This window comes from Ambystoma mexicanum, chromosome 13 (genome assembly GCF_040938575.1).
Source record: "Ambystoma mexicanum isolate Mex_15411 chromosome 13, UKY_AmexF1_1, whole genome shotgun sequence".
NCBI lineage: Eukaryota > Metazoa > Chordata > Amphibia > Caudata > Ambystomatidae > Ambystoma > Ambystoma mexicanum.
The window spans coordinates 405603906-405628469 of record NC_090938.1 but is presented as its reverse complement, the minus strand read 5'-3'; the positions used below and the strand labels follow the sequence as shown (position 1 = coordinate 405628469).

Below are 24564 nucleotides of genomic sequence, written 5' to 3'. Positions count from 1 at the left end.
CTGCAGGGAAATTGGTCCACGAAAGGCTCCAAGTTGCATGGGTTCAGAATCAGTGCTCGGATTCTTGGCAGATTCTGTCCTTGTAGTATTCTCTGGGGAGTTTCTTTGAATTGAGACTTTATTCTTTTTCTTTTCGGCCTTTCTTTCTTGGATTCTGAAGTCTATTTGCATAGACAAGTCCAGGAGGACCTGGAATGAACTAGGACGTGCCACCCTGGCTAATTCGTCCTTAATCTCTTCATTTAGACCTCTGCAAAATAAGGTAAAACTGGCTTCCAGGGGCCAGTCCGCCTCTTTGGCTAGCTGTTTGAATCTGGTAACATAGGTCAACATGTCTTGAGATCCTTGTTGGAAGTCAAGTAACTTCTCTTGAGCACCGTGGACCAGCTCTGGACGTTCGAACATGGTCTTGAGTTCTGCGATGAACCCTTCATAATCACCCAGGAGAGCATCCCCTGAATTGAGTAAAGGAGTGGCCCATGTAAGGGCATTACCGGAAAGATGCAATATTATGAAGCCCACCTTAGCCCTAGGAGTTGAGAAATAGTAGGGCTTGAAGGTAAAATGTACCAAACAAGAATCCAGGAATCCACGTAAGGTCTTTGTTGAACCGTCGTATTTATCAACCACTCCTCCCAATAATACGCTGTCCTTGTTCGCGGAGTCACGTGACAAGACAAGCTGTCTTCGCGCCGCATTCTCGGCTTTTAAATTCTGCATCTCTGTGGAAAGTTCTTGCATTCCGCGCATCAGGTCCTGAATAGCATTCTCCATGGTAGGATCCGTATTGATCGTTTGGCGTCTCAAACTGTCGTAAATCTCCCCCCGTCTCACCTGTGATCGGGATCTCCCTTGTTCGGCCGCAGGACTCTTCCTCTGGATGGTTCGGGTCTTGAATAGGCTCGGCCGAGCCTCGTCAGGTTGCAGGACGCGTTCAGAGTTCCAGGAAGTTCGTGGTTCCAGGGTATCCAGGATTAGCGATGAACGAGTAAGTAGGGGGGGAAATCCAGGAACAGGATAAAAGGCAAGGAAGGAAGAGGATCAAAGGAAACCAATGTAGAGAGTAAGCACACATCGGGTCACTACCGAAGATAGCGTTGAGGCGCACGGACCCGCAGGGGCGTGACCAATTTATAGTACGAGCCACGACGTGAAGGCTAGTGCATAGCACGGAGCTTGGTACGCCCATGTTGGGAGGAACAAGGAGTACAAGCCCTTCGTGACAATGACCATGAGGTCCAGAAGGGGCAATTTCGCCCGGTCATGACACCGGGCTGGTGGAGCCGCTAGGGGGCTGAGATCGGTTCTCACCAGCTTTCATAACTATGCCGACAATCTAAAGACCCTCGAGAAGAACAAGTTACTTACCAACTGGTAACGTTCTTTCGACTGGATGTTCAAAGGAAAATCAAAGGAATCTTAAAACAAGAACATTCTTCAGACGAGCGCTTAAAGATAAACAGCGCCGCCAGGTAACCTTTAATGGTACCCACTTGAAGGCCCCTGTGGGCCAAAGAAAGCAAGAAAGACAAAACCATAGGAATGGAGCACTGAAAAGAATCAACATTGTGATCCCTGCATCAGTCGCAGAACTTACGCCATTGGTACAGGGATTTGGTTGCAGGCCGCCTGGCCGAAAGCAACACCTCCATCACGTCATCCGGGAGGTCCCAATCCTTATACCTGAACCTTTCAGATACCAAGCGTGAAGGTTGAGAGTCTTGACCTCTGGATGGAGACCCTACCCCACCGCCGCTCGCAAAAGAGAGAAAGGGAGAAAGAGAATCCTCTCAGTGGGGAAGACGGCGTGGAGGGCAGATGGACATTTCCAGAAGGTCCGGGTACCACGCTCTCCTGGCCCAATCCAGAGCAATGAGGATCATGTGGGAACCAAACCTCCATAATCTTGCAATACTTGCGGAACGACGGGGACTTGAGGAAACGCATACAGCAGTGGGAACGACCAATCCACCACGAACGCGTCTCCTAAGGCTCCTCTTGGAAGAAATTCCCTTGAGCAGAATCTCTCGCACTTTCTGTTGACACTGGTGGCGAAGAGATCCACTTGCGGGGTTCCCCAAAGGGCGAAGATCTCCTGAAGGTCTTCCTGAGCCAACTCCCACTCGTGGGAGACCGTGCTCTGCCTGCTCAGAGCGTCCGCCACCACATTTTCATCTCCAGCCAGATGAACTGCTGAGATCAAAATGTCCTGCTGGATGGCCCAGAACCAGATCTGCATTGCCTCTCTTCACAACGGAAGTGACCCTACCGCCCCCCTTTTTGTTGAGATAATGCATGGCCACTGTGTTGTCCGTCATGATCAGGACACTCTTCCCCCGAACAGAGGGCAGAAAAGCCTTCAGGGCTAGCCTGATGGCCCTCAGCTCTAAAAGAGTGATGTGGAGTCTGGACTCCGACGGAGACCAACGAACGCTGGCGGTCAAGTCGTTGGCATGAGCTCCCTATCCTGTGAGGGAAGCATCCGTCACTACCGTCACCTGGGGCCACGGTTGCCAAAACTGTTCCCCCCCCCCCCCCCCCTTTCATCAGGTTCCCTTTGTTGGCCCACCACAGAAGATCCTGGGAGACCGACTGTGGAATCTGAACGGGATCCGACATCTTGCCGGAGAACTGTGACCACTGCATCTTGAGAGCCCACTGCAGGGATCTCATCCGCAGCCGGGCCTCTGGCACCAGAAAAATGCAGGAGGCCATGAGGCCGAAAAACCTTAAGAATTCAGAATCCGGGAGACTCTGGGCATGTTGAACCTTGTCCACCATCTGCACAATGTGATGAGCCCTTACCTTGGGAGGCGAAAACTTCCCCAAGGACGTGTCTAAAACAGCCCCGATGTACTGGAGCTGTTGGGAAGGTGTCAGATGCGACTTCTTGAAATTTAGGGAGAAGCCCAGCCTGTGCAGGGTGCGGCAGGTGACACCGAGATGATCCACCGCCAGCTCGGGAGAGCACGCCTGGATCCGCCAGTCGTCCAGGTAGGAGTAGACGTGAATCCCCCCCACCGCCCCCCCCCCTCACCTGAGGTACGCTGCCACCACCACCATGAGCTTGGTGAAGACCCTCAGGCAGAGGTCAATTCGAACGGCAGGACCTGAAACTGAAATTGCGAATCGCCAGCCGCAAACCACAGGTACTTCCTGTGCGCGGGATGAATTGGCACATGAAAATAAGCATCCTTGAGGTCTAGAGACACCAACCAATCCTGAAGTTGAAGGGCCTGGAGGACTTGAGGAAGAGTAACCATCTTGAACTTGTCCTTCCTGCGAAGCTTGTTCAACGAACGCAAGTTCATGATGGGTCTCAATATCCGTCTTTCTTTGGGATCAAAAAAATAAGAGGAATACCATCCTTTGTTCCTCTCTGCTACAGGCACCAGTTCTATAGCGCCTTTCTCCAGCAGGCTCAAGATTTCCTGCGCAAGGAGCGGATCCGGAAGCTTCAAAGTGAGTTTCCCCGGTGGATTGTCGTGAAGCCGCTGAAGGAAGGGAAGGCAGTAGCCGTGGGCAATGGTATCCAGAACACACACATCTGAAGTAATGGCACATCATTCTACGAGATGCTGAGACAGTCTGCCCCCAACCAGCGAACCATGGGACATGGCCTCATGACAGTTTGGAAGCGGCTGCAGCAGTGCCTGAAGGTAGAGAGGCAGCTGCCTGAGCTGCTTTGGCACCACGATTTCCCCGACCACCACAGGTACTTTTTCGTTGGCCCCTTTGACTGGCGGCCCCTCTTGTTCTACCAAAGGAGGAGTAGTAACGAAAGGAACCTCCCCTCCACTGCTGTCCCCTAGGATGAAAAGGTGGAAGTTGACGCACCGCGGCACTTAAATATTTCGCTGCAGCTTTTGAGGTCTGCAACCTCTCAAGGCTTTCATCAGCCTTGCTGCAAAACAAATGTGCGCCATCATAGGGCATGTTGAGAAGACGGGTCTGCACATCCGGAGCAAAACCAGACTTCCGCAACCATGCAAATCTGCATATAATGGTGCTCGCAGCCATGGATCGGCTAACACTGTCGGCCGTATCCAACCCCGAATTAAGGGATTCACACATGGCATCCTACATGAGAGTAAGGAACCCATCCCTTTCTTCCCCCTCGGGAATATGTTCAGCCGCCACAGAAACACAATTCCACAGGGTATGTGAAAACCTTGACAAGGAACACGTGGAGCTGGCCAATTTCAGGGCCATGCTCCCAGCAGAAAACACCTTCCGGGCCCAACCGTTGAAGCGCTTGTCGTCCCTATCTGGAGGGATGGTAGGGTACGCTACCTCCCTCGAGGCGGCTGTAGCCGCCTGAACCATCAAACTCTCGGGACTGGGGTGAGTAGATAGATAGCTGGGGTCACTAACGGAAGGGCAGTATTTCTTGGTCAAAGACTTATTAACAGTTGGATGAGATTCCGGGGACTGCCAAGCAGCTGCCACCCTTTTCTGCAAGGTAAGATGAAATGGGGGAAGTGTCCAGCCCACTGGCATCATGGAGGGTCTGCCTCAACTCCTCCAACTGACTGTCTCCATAAAAAAGTGGATCATCAAGGTCACCAGGTTCCTCAACCTCAGACCTTTCCTCCTCGTCATAAATATAATCCAGAGGGAGTTGAAACCCAGGTCTGGGGACAGAAGAGGGCCTGGAGGCCAAAACCAGCCTCACCAACTTCGATGTAGCCTTCCTTGGAGGATCCACGATATCCGGGTACTGCAATGGCAAATTTCGAGAAAAAAAATCCCTGAAGGCTTCGACGTCGAGAGCGTCAACAACCTCGACGTTGTGCTCGCCGAAGGCTTCGGCAACGACACAGGTGCCGACGGCGCCGTGGGCTGATCCGACGGCAAGGCGCGGATGTCCGAATTGGACAGACACGGCGCTGAACGATTCGCCGCCGTCCCCAAGCCCTCAACAGGTTGCTGCGGTCTCGCTGGAGACGAGGGCCGAGACCTAGAGACACGTCTCTTCTGACTCTCCGAACAGGACCTCGACGGCTCCCGATGCGAGTCACGTTGTGTACCCGAGCCTGAAGACATGCAAGCCACGGTACGAGACCGATCCTGGCCGGCTTCGTCAAAAGGCGTGAACGGACCCGTGCCCTGCGATTGAAAAATCGCCAACATGGATTGTTTAAACGCCGCCCATTCCTCCGGAGTCGAGGACTTCGTTGGGCACGTAACCTTCCTTAAGGCACCATCCGAGGAGGAGGATGGGGAAGGTGACCGGTGATGGCGCTTCCTAGAGTGCCGGGATGAGGAAGATGAGTGGCGTGAACCACTTTGGGACCGAGATCCCCGGGACTCCTTCCGACACAGAGTCACCCCTCAAGTAGTCGGTGGAAACCCCCTTGGACTTGGACGTCTGGGACTTAACAGGCTTAGAGCCCCGACCTACCTGGAGCTTTCCCTTCCGCTCCCGCAAGGCCTCGGCAGTCAGCGATTGGCACTTAGAGCAGTGGTCGGTGTCGTGCAACTCGCCCAGGCACCACAAACAAATGCGGTGGGGGTCGGTGAACGACATCTTTGACTTGCAGTCCCAGCAGGTCTTAAAGCCAGACCGTGGAGTCGAAGAGAAAGACATTGTAATGATGAACACATGAGGCACGCCGAGTCTCACGAAGTTAACACGTTCGCGGAAAAAACAGAACTGAGGCTACGGGTGCCATGCGTCCTATTTATAACATCCTGCGGCGTCGCCCTCGACGGAGGCCTTCGAGGGACATGGACCCGACGCAGGACACCCTCTGCCGAAAAAGTTTCCTAAGTGCACAGCTGTGGACATTACATGTCAAAGATGTGGAATGTGTTGTAGGACACAATCCATTCAAAAGAGGGGCCCAGTGATGTAGGTTTCTCAAGATTTGTCCTCCTTGACGCTTACCAAGAGACGACAGTGTTCCACTCTGACCAAAGGGCTTAATGATAAAGGGGTCTGGTACAGGTGGGGCTTTCCCCTGCTCAGTCTTATTTGATATTGAGTGATATAAATTGGTCACAGAGGCAGATATCAACGGAGTCACAGATTAACTAATGGGAGGTTAAGTACCCGCATCGGGACCCAAGGAGAAGGAAGTAGGGGACAGAAAGTGGCACATCCTAAATTTCCAGGATTCGTCGTCTATTGGGGCTTTGGAAGTTCAATACCTCACCCGCAGTCGAAACCTGAACACATTTGAATGTCCTAGCTCTGGGTTGCTGGTGCCAGAATTATTATTGTTTATTCACTTTTTGTGGAATTGGAGGACTCGGCTGGGTTATTTGCAGGACTTAAAAGCCGCTTGTCCCAGGTTAGGGATGGAGAAGCAAGGAGGGGTGGTAAGGGTTGGAAGTTCGGGGTTGATGTGTGCTACGCAGGGGGGGGGGGGAAATGTGGGGGCTCCACAGTTTGATGTTATTGTGGAACACACCTCGACTGTTTGGGTCCTGCTGGTGGTTCGGTAACTGCCTGGTGATGGTAACTGGGGAGGTCCGGGCAATGGAGGGGCTCTTTTTTCTGAATCTTGGTATAGATTGCACCATGCTCTACAGTGACATTGTTCAATTCAGCGCATTATGGTTGAATATGGGGAGTGAGGTGTGGTTGGGGGAAAATGGCCGTGATGGAGGAGGGAAAAGGAAGACATTTTGCGCGTCTGCACACTGAATTTCTAGGGAATCAACTCCCCCACTAAATGGACTCTGTGGGCCAGAGATTTTCGAAGGTTGGATATGGACGTACTATTTCTTCAGAAGACCAAGGGTAATGAGTGGTAGATTCCTCGTGGTCTGGTTTGGCATGAGTACTGGGGAATCGGGAGAGACCAGGAAAGCGGGAGTGGGTATTTTAATCTGCAGGGAACTCTGAATGGAAGTCTCCAGGGGCTGGTCCCATCAGGAGGGAAGCGCCTTGTTGATATCAGGTCGGATCAGAAAGATACAAATTTACATTCACCATGGTGTCTGCCCCGAATCAGGGCCAGATGGGATTTTTGAAGAGAACCCTAGTGAAGGTTCTGAATGAGGAGGCAGGCCATCTTATTATTGGTGGGGATTTCAACACTTGGGCAGATATTACTCTGGACAGGCAAACTATGCACCCTGGCTCACAGGAATCCACTAGAGCGGGCTGTGATGAATTCAGGAGGCTTTAGATTTGTATGGGTTGCGGGACATATGGCGGTTCGTCCACCCACAGGAGAAGGGGTTTACTTTCTATTCCGCACCTCATGGAACTTTCACATGTATTTACTACCTTTACATCTCGAAGGAACTCTGGGAAGGGGCGAGGGGGTCCTGAGATCCACCCAATTATTTGGTCTGGTCACGATGGTGTTTTAACGATTCCCTATGGAAAGACACTTTATTTTTGCATAGCCCGGACCTTGGACCCATAGGCAAGAGGGCGCTTGACAAACAAAAAACGATTGAGGTCAAATCAGGCAACATACTAGTATGGAAAAGCACTCAGGGGGAGGCCTGGAAAAAGTCATACAAACAGCCATGTCTTTAATTGTCTCTTAAATGTCTATAGATTGTTCTGAAATCCGAGATCAGACGGAAGGTCATTCCAAGCCTTTGGAACGGCAATAGAGAAAGCCCCTCTCTTTGTCTTCTTGGTTGTACATCGAGGGATCATTAGACATTTCTGGTTATTAGACCCAAGAGATCTGATAGAGGCCTTTTCCACAATGAAGTCCTGCAGATAGTGAGGCATGGTACCTAGACTGCATTTAAACGTAATAACTAAGAGGCGATAACGAATGGGGGCCTCCACCGGAAGCCAATACAAGGCTCTTCTAGCCTCTGTAACATGGTCGCGTCTGGAGAGGCCCACGACCACCCCAACTTCCCCATTTTGAATTACTTATAGTCTGCTCCCTTATGATTTGCTAGGACTGGCTAATAGACTGCAACAATAATCTAGTTTTGCTCTGGCTATAGTATCAGCATTGGCTTGGTTATAAGCAGGGGTCGCAGGTGAGCAAGAGGCAATATAGTAGGCCGCTGCCGAGGCTGCCCCTAAGTGGGCCTGCATTGTGAGGTGCTGGTCAAAGATGACACTTAGTGTTTTAAATTTCTTGAGGGGGGGGGGGTTATCTTGACATCCCCTAGTTTAAAGATCTCATAGGCTGCGTCTAATTTGGATACATGGGCTGCGAGCCAACAATCAATTGTTCGGTCTTGGATCTATTCAAGGACAGGCCATTCCAGATCATCCAATTTTCAATGAGGGCATAGGCTCTATTCAATTCTTCTTTAACATGGGAACCCATCAGGGGGACAACACACTGTATCGTCAGCAAAGTTGGTAAACGTTTTCAGGGAGGAGATGGAAAGGGAGATTAGGGACTTTCTTACCAACACAGGAGAGGTACAGAAAAGGACGGTCTGGGGTACGGGTAAAGTGACCTGAAGAGGCCTACTGATTAGGGAGGGTGCTCGTAGAAATAGAGCTAGAACAGATTGCGGACCGAAATAAAAGTCTTGGAAAGACGCGCACAGACGTCTAGGGATGGAGTGGAAGATCATGTTAGTGAAGCTAAGGGGAAGAGAGAGGAATTGAGATTACTAGAAGAGGGAAAGATAATCTGCAACTTACAGTTTCTGAAACACAAGTTATATGAGAAGGTTGATAAGGCTGATGCTCTACTGGCTGCAAGGCTGAGGGGACAACAAGCTGAAAGATGGGTTGCTGAGATAAAGGGGAAGGAGGTTGTAATCGACAAGACCACAGAGGGGTCAGGAGGCATTTGCCTAATTTTATGAAGTCCTATACGAGAGTGAGAGTAAGACAGACACGGAGGGGATCAATAATTATTTAGGAGTGATTAAATTACTGGTACTAACCAAAGATGAAGCGGATCCCTGGAGGCTCCTATTACAGGGGAAGAAATTCTGGATGCTATAGGCCACCTTTGTTTGGGCAAGGCGCCAGGGGAAGATGGGTTCACCACAGATTTTTATAAATCCTTCATGTTAGTCAGAAACTGGAAAAGCTCTGGAATCATTTTCCCGTGCTCCCATTACAGCAATACCAAAGGAAGGTAGGGATCCTCAGACTTGGCTCATATCACCCAATCTCACTCCAGAACATCAAAGTCAAAATATACACTAGAGTTCTTACTGCTAGGTTGGAGGGGTATATACCACGACTGATACATTCGGACCAGGTGAGGTTTATTAATGGATGCCAGGGGTCTGACACCGTGAGGAAGTCTTTGCTTCTCATTAACGAAGCTCAGGGTTGGCCAGGTGACCCTACTATCCTCTCAGTTGACGCTGAGAAGGCCTTTTATAGAGTGGAGTGGGACTTCGTACTGACTAAATTTGGAATGGACAGGGGGTTCTTGCGGGGGATCATGGCAGTCTACTCCTCTCCCAGGGCATGTGTGGTGGTAAATGGGAGTTTGTCCCGCTGGTTTGGATTGGGGAGGGGGGACGAGACAGGGTTGCCCCCTCTCCCTGATTCTGTTCGCTCTTTCCCCTAGAACCCCTTGCACAGAAACTTAGGGAGGACAAACGAGTTGAGGGGTTTAACATGGGAGGAGTGGAAGACAAAGTGGGATTATACGATGACATGCTCCTGCACGTACTGAACCCACTGACATCAGTGCCAGCAGCGGTTATTTGAACAATACAGACTTCTGGTGCTGTTCAGAGTCAATAGGGCCAAATCTGTGCTTTTCCCGCTAGATAAGAATAAAGATGGGGACACAGGTCGAGATTTTCAGTTCTTGGGCTGAACGTCTTGAAAACCTAATGCTACTCTTGATTAAAGATAGGTAAGTTCAATTAATTAAGGTATAGTAACAGTTGCTTGGTCAATAACATTCATACATATTCAGTAAACAGACATTCAATAGTCCATGGGTTCATCCAATTTCATGTAAGGGATTGCCCAACACGTTTCGAATTAAGTCACTCTTCATCAGGGGCTTCATACAAGAACTCTACAAAGAGAATTTAAACAATGATATTATCAGATATTGGTCACACTTCATAATACTTTAGACAATCAAAACACATTTTAATAATTGCAATGTCATAAATTGGCTCAACTTCATCATGAACAGCTCTGGTTCCCAAGTATCAAGAGAGTTTAGAGTTTTCAAATACTGTAGACAACATGATAGGATTCATAGTTCAAAAGATTAATCGTGTATATCTGAAATTGATCAATTATTTGCCTAGTATTGCAGTAACTGATCTCCAAATGTGCTGCATTTCAAACACATGCCAAATAATTTTAATATATGAGTGTCATGTCATCATATTTTCAATTTAATCACCCTTAATGTTTCACAATAGGGGGGTTGATAACTGTGACTATGCAACTAATTATGTATTAGGTCTAACCTACATATGCTAGAAGAAGAATGGACTACCAAGGTTACAAGAGCTGAAAAAACCTGAGTGGGCAGACTCCCTACCAAGACCGAGAAAAAGTAATCCTGTCAGAGGACTTTGGGAAGTCTAAGCCACAAAATATAACTGAAGATTACAGAGAACCTGGAAGGATCCAGTGCTTACATAAAACAAGAACATTATACAGAACCAAGTCAAAATTGGTGAAATGGTATATATAGATAGAATCGAGCAACAGAACCCGCACAGAGGTTGTGAACTGTGTTTTGTGACATTGATGAATTTGTGAAACATATGGAAAAGAGATCCAGGTGATGGGGCAGGCAGAAACCACAGTCTGGGGCGGTTGCTCCAGTCTCCTGTTTTTGTTACGTTTTTCTAAGTGATGGGGCCAGTTAGCTGAATAGAATTTGGAATCAGGACCATTTCTTTGGACTTTGGCGAGCACCCCAATTTGTACTTGGTTAGGCAGGAAACTTCCTTCATAGCAGTAGGGTTAGATAGGATTTTTGTTTTAATAAAACATCCAGTCAACATAGCACGCTATAGTCAGAGTCCTCCGGTTTCGCCACAGTCGTCACAGTACTTACTGGCAAGATTTGACTGTTTACGGCTGAGGGAAACAAGGTGAAACGGACGGGTTATCCAGATGTCCCAGCTGTCCTGTATGTGGTGCCCCGAACGAAAATAATCGGAGTCACTTTGTATTGTTTTGCCCACGTTATGGGGGGGGAAATCAGAAGACTGGCAATCCTTCAGATACTAAAATGCACAGAGTTGCGACACTATAGGAAAGCCATGATATTTTTATTGACTGTTGAGTCTGAATTGACGGCATGAGTTTATTTTAAGGCTGCTATGTACAGGTGTTTTTACAAGGTTAGGAAGCTGCATATTAATATTTTAAGATGCACGGTTTTAATGTCATTGTTTTTAGCATATTTTAACCAGATTTTGATGAACTCATGTACAATGTACCATTTGTTTATGAAATGTTTTGTATGACATGTTTTGCTTGATGTTTTATATCCGAATAAACATATCTACAACTTACTTCTGAGGCCACAACCTCCCGACCAGGAATCATTCCATCCTTTAAGTATTACTCACTTGGTCTACCACTCTCAAATGAGAGTATAACACTCACACAGTCTCCACAATTTATCAGTTCAACACCCTTTAACACATGACCTCCAGGGTAGGAGAGGCAGGTAATGAGTAATGTGAAGATGAAGAATAGGACTAGGAGTAATGAAGATTGCTGGAAAGGAACCAGCTCATTGCCTCCACACTCCCTTTCCACACCCCAGTACTTACATTTGAGGCATACTAAATATAGCAGTGAAAAAGAATCCATGTAAAACAGAGACCAACTAGAGTGGTGCTGCAACACCACAACACCAATGTATTACCAGCCACAACAAATTGACCTTGAAAAGGTGTACCAGAGCACAAAACGCCACACCCTGTAGGAGTTAGACCCCTGCTTATGCAAAGTGAAGCAATGGTGTCGAGTGAAAGTAGTCGCCTAGGTCGCTGCCCTACAGATATCCTGAATAGGTACTCTCTGCGCCTCTGCCCAGGGATCTGCCATCCCTCTAGCCGAGCGACACCGAAGAGGCTGGCATGGGTACCTGAGCCAATGAATAGGCCAAAGCAATAACTTCCTGAATCCACCAGCTAACAGTAGGGGGCTGATGCCTGCATGCCAACCTTGGGACACTCAAGCATAACAAACAGGCTATCCGACTGGAGCAATCCTGTCCAGATCAGTTAAGACTGCCCTGTTAAGTCCAGCTTGTGCTTCTCTCCCTTTGTTTTTCTGTAGTCACCCCGAATGGGACGGGTAGGCATAGAAGTGGGTCCTGTACCTGCTGGGCCTAAATACACAAACTACACTTCACTGATGACGCCCACTGAAGCTGAAACATGTCTAGGTTGCTTGTGGTCTCATGCAGAAAGGATGTGACCAAGCAGTTCCAGCTGTACTGTGCAACCAAGCCTGATTTGCATATGGTCTTTCCCCTTTCTATAATTGCTTGGCAGGTGAAGAATGAGGGTATGGAGAGTTGTCCATAGCTATTGTTAAGATAGATTTTTAAACCCTGACCTGGTGGGCAGTTTAGTGAAACAGGGGAACCTTCTGGACAATCTAGGTAGCTTGGCAGGCGGTCAAGACTAAGTCTCTGGAGGGGTGAGAGTGATTGGAAGCTCACAGTGATCATAAACAGCAATGAACCACAATTACTCTTAGACAAGTGTATATGAAAGATATCTATACATTTCTCTGCTGGACCAATAGACGCCAGTAAACGTTAGTTATATAAACAGTTACCACACAAAATACTTGGTATCCAGGCATTGCATCGAACACATAGTATCGAATGCAAAAGCATCGGAAAAAAAATAATTTTTTTGTATGCAAAGTTTTTTTTTTACTATAATGGGTTTTAAGGGGTAAATAAACAGGGGTTGGGGGACACCCCCCCATTTTAAAAAAAATGCATTTTTTCGATGGTTTTGCATTTGATGCAATCAATAGGAACCAAAATACTCTACTATATAACACGTATACAAAACGTTTCCCATTGCGACAAATGAGAAAAATACAGTCTGCCGAAGGGCGAGTTAACACACTAGAAGCATTAGACAATTCTTCTGAGTCGTTCCCTAACATTCGAGTCCAGTCCTAAGAAGTAGGGAGCCTTGTGCTCAACAGTACAGTTGTGCGTAAAAAGGCACGATCGTGCAGACAGAGCATAAAAGGGGCCTTCTTGGGAGAGCGGTAGCAAGTCAGGAAGGGTCTTGAGGCGATGGAGAATTGGTTCCCACTATTCGAGTAGGATCTGCCCTTGGCGGCAGAGCAGTTTTCAAAAGGTGATAATAGCTAGGGGGGGCGCAGGCTAACCCAACCAAAAGTGAATACCTTTTAAGGGATATCCATGCGCAAAAGAGATTGGTTGTGCCAGGGGGGCGACCGGTAAGTACTCACCGACCCTTGGCACAGTTCGGATAATTAATGGTTGCTTTTGTTTAACTTCTGCTGTTGTTTGGGTCTGTATACGAGCATTATGCATGCATCATTATTTTCCTAGCATTTTAGGGTCCTATCAGTAATACGATGGACATCTTAGTTACCATTGGGAAGCATCTTTGGTGGCAAGCAGATTATGTTTTTTTCAAGTGAATCCATGGATGCATTGCACAAAATTATTTTTCGGAGTTCGTGCATTTATCATCAAGATGCATGCAGGTGGTATGTTTGTTTATATTAATGTGTAGAAGAAGGTTTTCTACAAATGTAATTCATTGTTTAAAGCTGCACAACTGTTTTGTTGCTAATGTGTTAGTTACCTGTCACATACTCTCACACGCATGCAGGCAAATCATTTTTACTATTACAAGCTCATTAACACTCTAATTATGAAAAAAGGTGTAAAATACTTGCATCGCTAAGGCTCATATGAGGCACGGATGAGTATGGAATGCCTAGTTTAAACATCCACTAACCTTAATTTGGAGCCAATGTGTTCAATGGTTAGTGGCAAGAGGACCATTGCTCCAACTGAGGGTTGTTTGACTCCAGGCCTCGAGAGCAAACACATGTTGGATTTTCAAGCTACCTTCAATAAATATTCATGAAAAACTTGCTTACAAGAATTCTAAATGTATGCAAATTTGAGTCCATGAATATTAATGAGGGGTATCCCAAAATCCCATCAGGATTCCAGCCTGGAGTTGGACAACCCTGATCCATAGCTTTCAACCTTTTTTGTCAGCAAGGCGGGTGAAAACACCCGATTTTCTTTTTGGCGGGTGAGAGACCCATAGAAGTGAATGGGCGTATGAGGGACTTGGTGGGTGATTCATTTTCTTTCAAGGCGGGTGACACCCGCCAAAAGCGGGTGAGTTGAGAGCTATGCCTGATCCAACTTGAGCGATGGTCATTACACCAAACAAAAGGATTCACAGCATCTTTCAGATCTTCAAGACTACAAATTTAACATTCAAACAATTGAGACTCCAGCAGCGCAAGCGCTTGCAAACCAAAACAATATAAATTATTTAATTTGTAACTGAAATTTAAACTCTGGAAGCAGCAGGGAAAAGCCACCCCAGGTCCACTCTACACTCAGCTGGGCCCCTAGCAGAGGGCCCGCTGAGTCAAACCCACAAAGTCCCCCTACTCACACAGTCCAGCCAAGGGTGCAAGGAGAAGGGAAACACGCGGGTGCTCCTTCGAGCTCAGCCAATCGCCATACACCCGATAACGAGAAAATTAAAACAGACATATTATGGTGGCTGTGAGTGTTTTGCTGTCAGTGGTCGGGTGTGGGTCATGTCAGTAATATTGAAAAGATGGACTGGAGTTCTCATTGCAACCTCAAAAGTACTGAGACGAGGAAGAGAAAGGCAGGTATTGAGTCAGGCGGTTGGAGAAAGCAACACTTACACAGTTGAGTGAGAACATAGATACACGATTGGACTCACCGTCCTCCTGCAATCGCCGCTGACTTTGAAAACTTGGGCAGACCTGGCCATATTGAAGCGGTGTACGGTGCTTCACCTGTACCGCCGAGTCACCCTCTAAAGCGGTATTTTCACTCTGGTCCGGGAACTTTCCTCTTTCTCTTTTTTCCTTTCACTTTCTATATCTTTAGTTCCCTGCCATTGGTGGAGGAGCTGCACCTCTCCCTCCTACTCGTGTGCTGGTTGGTTAACAAGTTGAAGTTTGTCCTGCTCCGCCCCCTCGGCCAGTTGTCTTTGGACCCGAGTTGCTGGTATCTCCTCCCCCACTCCGACTTGGTTGGACCTAGGTGCTTTGAGAGCGGCAGGGCTGCAAGCCATACGGGGATTTCCAGGTTGTTCTGCATTTCCCGAAAGTCATGTGGTGCAAATCATGCAGGATTGTGTCGTGGATAAAACTGCCAGTGGCTTGTTTACCAGTTCTTACCCCGCCAAGCGCAAGACGTCATATACGGGCAAAAAGGCACACAGTGTGCACCCTGATGGGTTAGAGGACAATTCACTGTGTGCATCTTAGGTTTTTTACCATCTTATTAATGGACAACGGGCAGTAGGTGACAACACAAGACCACCACCGTCTTTACCTCTCCCATTACGGTCCCTATATTTTAACATGGCCACTACATTTAAAGTTTACCAGGAACTGACGATTTTAATGCGCCCTTTTTGATATCTCTGTGTTTTCTATGATCTTGAATTTTATTTTATGTATTGTTGCAATTGTATATTTATTTTCCTGACGATTCAAGTCGAATAAAGCTTTTTATTAACTGAACTAATGTCTCTAGCTTTACCAGGTCAGACTGGGTTTTATATGTGACAAGAAGAGGAAGTCCAGTGTTAGCTGCACAAAAAGTTCTGTTTTTATTCATCTAAAGCACGCGATAAAATAATCTTGAAGCTGATAACTTTTTTAGAACAAGTACTTTTGTAAGGTGCCTGTTAGATCCCTGATTCCGGCCGAGGCATCGGCGGGAAGCAGGGAGGATAGGCCCGGGGATGTAGGCCTGACTGCGCAGCTCTGTGAGGAGCAATGAAGACACGGACACCTTCGTGCTGTAATCATGCCCCGGAACTGCCTCAGCGGAGCGGGGGCGGGTCCTTTATTCAGACGCCTTCCGTCACCGCGTAGCGGGACACAAGGCGGATGTAACATTCCTCCTTTATTTTAAACTGAACAATAACAATCAAACATTTCTCAACCAACGGGGCTTGCTCCCTTTTTTTCTTTAGTCTCTCCCATGGGGTTCTCTACCACACATAGTCTCTGAGTCTGGCCGGAGGCTGGGTCGCAGTTCTTAGACCATATCTCCCACCCCTGGGTTCAAACCCCTGTCTCCCCTCGCGTTTCTCATCACTTCTCTTTGCCCCCTCTTGGCGGTTATTATGGTGCCTTGTCGTCTGCTTTTTGTCCATGGGGCAGCGCCATATCAGGTGTCCAATTTTGATCTGGATGGATTCCTCACCATGACCACTTGATAAACCGACCCAGTGGTCGGACTGCCTGGCATTCCTCTTGTTGCTCATGTGAGCGTTCGCCCCTGTTCTTCTTCGTTCGGTGCGCTCATGGTCGAACGTGTCTGTGCTCCTACTCGGATGGTGTGGTATGGATGAGTTAATGATCGTGCCATACATTAGGTCTGCCGGCGGTATTCCTGTTGTGCTGTGGGGTGTGACTCTGTAATTCCCTAGGAATCGGTATAGGTCCATCTGCTATGGGCTAGCATTGACACGCGACAGGCGTAATACCTTGTTTATTGTTCGCATGAAGCATTCTACGTCACCATTTGCCTGCGGCCATCTCGGCATTATATGGTGGTAGCGGATGTTCAGTTCCATGAGGTATTTTTTAATTCTTCTCCTTGGAAAGCGGGCCATTGTCGCTCCTGATGCTCCTTGATAGGCCATGGGTTGCAAACATCTTTTCGATCGCGGGTATTACCACCTCTGCTGCCGTGGAATTGACGATCTCGACCTCCGGATACCTGGTGTGGTCGTCATTCGCCACCAGTAGGTGGGTGCCTTCCTGTATTTTGCAGAAGTCTATGCTTATGGCGTCCCATCTTGTGGATCCTCGCACCGCAGACTGAATGGGCTCAGGATTGGGCAGAGGCCCCGTTATTTGGCATGGGAGGCAGGTGTTTACAAGGCACTCAACTTTTCGGTCGATTAGGGGGAACCACACGCAGTGTCTTATCCGGGCTTTTGTCCTTACAATGCCCTGGTGTCCTTCATGTGCCAATGCCACTATTTTGTCCTGTAGGCTTGGAGGGATGATGATTCGGGTTCCTCGTAGGATGAGCCCTTCTTCCGTGATGGAGAGGTCCTGCCGGAATGCGAAGATTCCTGTGAGGAATTCTTTGGCTTCTGTTGTCCTATTGTGGGTGTTCCGAAGGAACGACTTCCATTCCCCGGAGATAATCGTGTCCTTCACCAAGTCGCAGCATGGGTCACTTTGCGTGGCCTCCACTATGTCTTCCAGTCCAATTGCTCGTGGCTTCATGGTGTGTATTACCTGGCAGATGTGCTCTTCCGTCTCTTCTGCCACGTGTATTTCTCTCGGTGTTGCCTCTCTCGGGTGTCTCGACAGGAAGTCTGCCGGGTTGCCGCTGCCTGGCTGATATGACGGTTCGAAATCATATTGTTGGAGATGGAGTAGCCACTTGGCAATCTGGGCAGGGGAGGTGAGATGATGTGCCTGTGAAGACTGGGAGCAGTGGTTTGTGGTCTGTGTATTTTTTAAATTTCCGGCCGTACAGATATAAATGAAATTGCGGCAGCCCCATAGTACAGCTATCGCCTCTTTTTCGATGTGGGAGTAACGTTGCTCCGTCGGTGTCAAGGGTCTGGATGCATAGGCAATCCGCATTGATTCTCCCGTTTTTGCCACCTGTATGAGAATGGCCCCTAGACCCACGGGGCTGGCGTCCACGTAGTGTGGGGTCGTAGTAGGCCATGATGGTGTCTGCCGATAGTGAAGCCTTGATGTGCTCGAACGCCTCTTGGCATGTGGGCCCCCACTCCCACTTTGTGCTGGCTTTTGTGAGTTCACGAAGGGGTTCCGACAGTGTTGCCAAGTTTGGGATAAACCTTCCACAGTAGGTGGCCATGCCTAGAAAACTGCGCACCTCCATCAGTGTTGTGGGGGGTGTGGCAGCTTGGATGTCCGCCACCTTTTGGGGGTCTGCCAAGATACTGGTGCTATTGAACGTGTATCCAAAGAACGAGATTTCTTCTTTCAGGAACTCGCATTTTTCTTTGTGTATCGTCAGACCCGCACACTCTAACCTGCTAAGAAGCATATGGAGCCTTCGCATGTGTTCTTCTTTGTTGCCTGCATGAATTAGAATGTCATCGCAGACGTTTAAGACTCCCGGGATGTTGCGGATCACCTCCTGTATTGTTTTTTGGAAAACCTCAGCTACCGAGGAGATCCCGAAGCTTAGGCGCTTGTACCTGCGCAGGCCGATGTGGATTGAGAATGTCGTAATGTACCGGGAGTCCCGGTGTAGTTTTAGCTGGTGATAGCCGGCCTTCAGGTCAACCTTTGAGAATATTTTGGATCCAGTGAGGTCTGCCACGATTTCTTGGAGGGTCGGGGTCATGTGGCGCTCCCTTTGTATCGCTGCATTGGGGAGGCGCATGTATATGCAAATCCTGACCTTGCCTGGTTGTTTGGGCTTCTTGGTGACCACCATGGGGGAGACCCATGGAGTGAGCCCAGTTACTTCCTCGATGATGCCTGCTTTTTCCAATGCCCTCAGTTCCTGTTCCACTTGGTTGCATATGTGAAACGGCGTCCTTCTGTGTCGCACTGCTCTCGGCTGGACTGATTCATCGATGTGTAACTTGATTGACTTCCCTTTTAGGCATCCGATTCCCCTAAGAAGGTTCGGTTATCTCTCTAGTACATTGTCGATCTCTTGTGTGTCAGTCACTTCACAAATGAAACTTATCAGCCCCAGGTCCTCTAGAGCATGACCACTCAGGAGGCATTTGATGCCTGCGTTCACCATGTAGATTTTTGACTGCAGTGATTTTTCCCCTTGGCTGATGTTGGTTCGGAACCTGCCTACTATGGGCAGTGGGGTCTTGCACCCGTATGCGAACAGTAATGTGTCCGTTGCTTTGAGGGTCGGTTGGGGCTGTAGTTTCCTGAACTTAGTCAGTGGCATTACGTTCACGGATGCTCCTGTGTCTATGGTCATTAGTATGTTCTGGCCCTGGATCGCTACCTGGCATTTGCGTCTTCTCAGCTTCCTTTTCGGTGTGGTGTTTCCGCAGTTGAGGGCCGACACCAGGTAGACTTTCTTCCCTTTCTTCCAATGTTCATTTGCCGCTTCCTGTTGGATGTGTGCTGCTTCATCCCCTTCTTCCTCTGTGGAAGAGTTTGTGGTCTCGACATGTCGGGCGCTGGCCTGTTTCTTTTTCTTGCCTGTGCTCTTGTCCTGTGATGCTTGCGGTAGTTGCTGTGGCGCTCCTGATGACCTGCATACTTTGGCGTAGTGGTCTTTTCTGCCACACACGCCACATGTTGTTCCTTGAGCCGGGCAGTTGTGTCGTCCGTGGCGAGGCCCTCCGCAACACCCACATTCCGTGGGTCCCGGGGTCCGGGGTTGCCATTTGGGATGCGTGTTGTAGCCACTGGCCTCCTCCCTCGAGAATTGGCAACTCGTGATCTGGGCCACAGTTGCTGATGTGAGGGCCGGCTGTAGTTTCTGTAGGGTCATGCCCATGTGCGCCGCCCTGGCGTGAGCCAATTCCCTCTGGCGGCCCAGTTCAAGAATCCGTGTCAGGGATATACCCTTCTCGATCTGCACCATTCTCCTCAGCTTTTCTGATTGAATCCAATTTATGAGTTGGCGTCGGATCTCCTTCTCTATGTCCGTGAATTCACATGATATTGCGAGCTTCCGTAATCTGGTGTGGTAGGCATCCAGCATTTCCTCTTCCATTTGGATGGTTGTGCAGAAGATAAATGTCTCATATCTCATAATCCGGATTGAGCTGGGCATGAAATGGGCCGTCAGGGCGTCCTTCGTTTGCTGGTATACGTCAATACCATCCGTGATTGCCAGTGAATTGAAGATGCGTAATACCTCATCCCCTACATTCAGTAATAGGTGCGACCTCATTTTTCTCGACGTGGTAATGTCCTTGCATTCCATTGCCATCTCGAACTTCTGCAACCACAACTGCCATCGTGGGCCAACCGAAGAAGGGTCAGTATATGGGTGAAAAGGATAGAGTGCAACGGTCGAGCCACCTTGCGGGCGGGCCTGCAGTGTTGACAGTGACAGGTTCGCTGCCATTCTGGACGGCGTGCCGTGCCTGGGGGTGGATGTGCCTGCCGCCATGTTTAAAGTCATTGCGCACGTGTGGCAACCGTTCTCTCACCTTGTGGTGCTCCTGGGAGTGTCCTTGTTTTCCTTTCCGTGTGCTCCCGTGTTGGGGTAGATGGTGCTCCTTTTCCCCATCCACAACTCCCACTGCGTGGCGTAGATGCTGCCTGGAGATGTTTTGCAGCGTGGCTGGGATTTGTTGATGTGTGGGAGGAATTATGTTTTTGAGACATGGAGTAAAATAAAAAAATATATATAATTTTATTTTGGATGAGGGTTTGTGTGCCCCACCATGTTTCCAAAAATTTCGCCCTATTGAGGGGCTTCAATGACTGGGCAGTGGCGTTACGTGTGCCGTCGTGTTCGCTTCCTCGTCGCCATTGTTAGATCCCTGATTCCGGTCGGAATTTCCGGTTGGAAATTGTATAGATAGACCCGGTCTCCCACATTGTACTCTTTCCGGGTGGTCTTCAAATCGTAATGGGTCTTCATGCTATCAGCTGATCTTTCTAGATTCCGCTGAGCATAGGCAAAAGCATGTTATGCCTGAAGGGGGAACTTTTAGGAACCCCCAGTGATAACATTATCAGAGTCACTGATGAGGTCCAAAACTGAGCATTACGCTGCCAGCCAGGAAGAGCAAAACAAGCCATGCAATAATGCCACTAATGCTCCTCAAACAGAGTTCATGCTCTCCATGAAGAGGAAGGATAACTCCACTTTTAAGCTCAAATGCCTTCTACTTAACACGCGGTCTCTTTTGAAACATGCCCTAGAGGTCTCTGCATACATCTCTACACACAACATTGATATTTGTGCCGTAACCGAAACGTGGAATCTTACTGCGGGGGCCCCTCTCTTGTCCTGGCAATACCTCATGGTTATAACATACTTTGCCAGGACAGGCTCGAAGCTAAGGGGGGAGGAGTAGCAGTTATTTTTAAAGATTCTCTAGATGCCTGGAAAACTGACTTTTTGAGTATAGATAGTTGTGACATCCTACATATAAAAATTAGATAACACGCGGAAAATACTGTGAATGCTATTCATGTCTATCACCCACCTGCTCCTATGAAGGATTTCACTAGCCAACTATCAATCACCTTTTAACTTTTCTAAAACCCTCTTCTAAAGTTCTACTTCTCAGGGATTGTAATTATTGGCTAGGTGACAATAATGATCTTCCAGCCAAACTACTGTATAGAGCTCTCTCAAATGTGGGCTTCTTCCAACACGTCCATGCTCCTACCCATGTGAAGGGGAACACTCTTGACTGGCTGGCAGGTCTTAATATAATATAACGCCAACCAATCAGACAGCCAGACTGTGCCCCTGGTCTGATCTCCTGTTTATCTACTTTGAGTTTGATTCTGAAAAAACTATAATAAATAAGAAACCTACATCTACCACAATTTTTTGCAGAAATCTTAAAAAGCTGACCCCAGAATCCTTAGCTCCTTGGACTCGTGGACTACAGGAGAAGATAAATAATGAATGCTCCGTAGAAGAAATTATACACTCATATCAGGACACTTTGCAGAAAGCAGTGGACACTCTAGCTCCTCTGCGACATAAGCAAATACTGCAAAGAGAGACCAACTCTTGGTTCTCCACTGACTTGAAAGCTATGAAAAGCAATTAAATCAAAGCCCTTTACAAATGGAAAAACTCACAAACCAATTTGGATAAAGAAACTTATCAAACACTGGTTAAGAACTATAAAAAGGTTCTTGTTACTACCAAGAGAGCCCACCTTGATGATCGTCTCAACCTAAGGAGCTTTTTAAAGTGTTTAGGGAGCTGGAAACTACACAAAATAACAATATGGACACAATCACTAAAGATGCCAACTGGTGTAACATGGTCCAAGAAGCTATGGATACTAAACTTAGCAAGATTAAAGCTGGTATCAGGCTATCTAATAAAACTATGGTCGGAACTGATCCTATTATGACCAATCCTATACCCAGGAGCTGGAACCCAGAAGCGCTTTTCTCTTTTAAACCTATATGTGAAGATGAACTTATTTCAATCATAGAGAAACTCAAGCCCTCATTCTGTAAGGGGGACATTTGTCCTGCACTAACTATTAAAGCATGCTCTGCTGCACTGATCACCACTCTCTGCAGTTTTGTGAATGTGTCTTTTAGAGACTGTTCAGTGCCAGCCTGCATCAAGCAATCCTCGGTTACAACGCTCCTTAAGAAGCCAAACCTTTCACCTAGCGACCCACTAAACTACAGACCCATCTCTAACTCCCCATTTCTTATGAAGATTCTGGACGGGGTGGCGTATACACAAGTACTCGTCCATCTAAGAACCGCTGACATCTTGAAGCAGAGACAATCTGGCTTCAGAGAAAAGCACGGCACAGAGACAGCTCTGCTAGATTTAAAATCCAGACTCCTCCGGCACACGGACCAGGGAAATACTAGCATGTTAATGCTGCTGGACCTGTCTGCCGCCTTCGACCTGGTGGACCATGCAGCTTTGGTCACCAGGTTAGAGGAAGTAGCAGGTTTCACGCCTGCTGCAGCCCGATGGGTTAAATCATTCCTGGGGAGGCGTCACTCGAGAGTGAGGTAAGCAGTGACTTAGCGGATGCTACTCCTATAGAGTTAGCACAAGGAGTTCCTCAGGGAGCTTGTCTCTCCCCTATCTTCTATGACATTTTTACTGTGCCATTCCTGAACTTCTTGGATCTTAATAGCATTGGGTTTACCAACTATGCCGATGACACCCAATGTGTCATCCCACTCACTGGTGTCTTCGCTGAAGATGAAGCAAACATCAATAGAATCTACAGTCTTATCCAAAACTGGATGAGCACTAACGGCATTTCGCTCAATACAAGCAAGACAGAGTTAATGCTTGTAGGAACTGAAATGAAAATTCCCAAGCTGCGGGGGGTGGGGGGGCAGTATACCCAATTCTTCATTGGTGGCTGCACTATTGAAACTAAAAAGAAGGTCAAAACTTTAGGGGTTTATTTGGACCGTAGTCTGAACATGAAGGCACAGGTCAACAGTCTTGTTGCCTTCACATCCTACTACATCCAACCTTTGTCTCATGCTCGACCTTTCCTATCTAGAACAAGCAGGGAAGCATTAGCGCATGCTCTAATAAGTTCAAGAATGGACTACTGTAGTAGCCTACTGATTTGTCTACCCAACTGCCAGATCAGTAGACTCCAAGTGATGCAGAATAATGCTGTCAGAATCGATGTGAACCGGAACAGAAGAGATCACATTTCGGACGCAAGAAGAGACCTACATTGGCTCCCAATCAAGGAGAGAATTCGGTTTCAGTTATTGGTGATCACCTTTAACTGCCCTAAAAAATGCGGGCCCAATTTATCTTAAGGATGATCTGGTTCCTAAAACCAGTAATAATAACTTGAGATCCAACAACTGCTCCCTTCTTAAGACTCCCGTTGGCCGGCTTACAGAGGCGAAAACTGGAGCCTTCTTCTCAGCATCTAACATTCTTTGGAATGGACTTTCCATGTACCTGAGAGAAGAACGCTCTATCAGGATATTTAGAAAGGGACTGAAGACCCATTTATTTAACTAGTAGCATTCCCCAGCTTCCATATCCATCTGACATACTGCTCTGTCAATGTATAATCTGCCTGTTTTCTATGTTGTATATGTCTAGCGCCCTTAAGCCCACGGGTCAGTGGCTGCACTATATAAATTATGAATAAATAAATACATTATCATCTTCCCAGGCAGGTTCAAGCCCCACAGTGTAAATCATGTACCCCTTCACCCGAAAGTACTAGAAAACTGCTGCCATTCCATTTCTATGGATGCACCCCCTCCATGGATTGCCGCTGTGATCTTCTCCATCAGGTATATATCCCTTGTTGTACCAGCCCACTCTTAATGCCTTACACGGCACGCCCTAGCAGCTGGGTGAAAAAAATGCACCAACGGAGAAAGGAAAGAGCATACCATCGGTCCTCCCATCTCTCAAGACCAAAAAGTACCAACATCGGGTCAGGCACCAAAACCCCACCCACCCCCCTGCGTCCTTCTTTCATCCCAGGACCTCCGCCCAATGCACCTGCACCCTGGGACAGCCCCACCAGATATGCCATAAGTCTGCCACATTACCACAACCATGCAAACATTGAGGGTTCACCGTGGGAAACATCTTACACAGACGTGCTGGGTCATACTGCCAATGGTGTAATAGTTCCAAGCCATGGAGCTTGTGTTGGCATGAAATCGATGTTTTAAAAACTCTCCGACACATCTGTTGCCAAAGCTTCTCACCAAGTTCCATACACAGGTCCCTCTCCCATCTCCGGCGAAGTCCCTGAACTGCGCCCTCCTTT

The 24564-nt window shown here is 47.9% G+C and overlaps 1 protein-coding gene across 1 annotated transcript in view; it reads right to left on the bottom strand.

The window, feature by feature from the left end:
- Positions 1-15211, bottom strand: part of PSME2 (proteasome activator subunit 2) — a 121294-nt gene extending 106083 nt beyond the window's left edge. Inside the window, exon 1 of the mRNA XM_069634000.1 lies at positions 14845-15211. Within this exon, the coding sequence (XP_069490101.1) occupies positions 14845-14895 (51 nt within the window). The 5' untranslated portion in view covers positions 14896-15211. The remainder of the gene's footprint in view (positions 1-14844) is intronic.
- Between the last annotated feature and the right edge of the window lie 9353 nt (positions 15212-24564).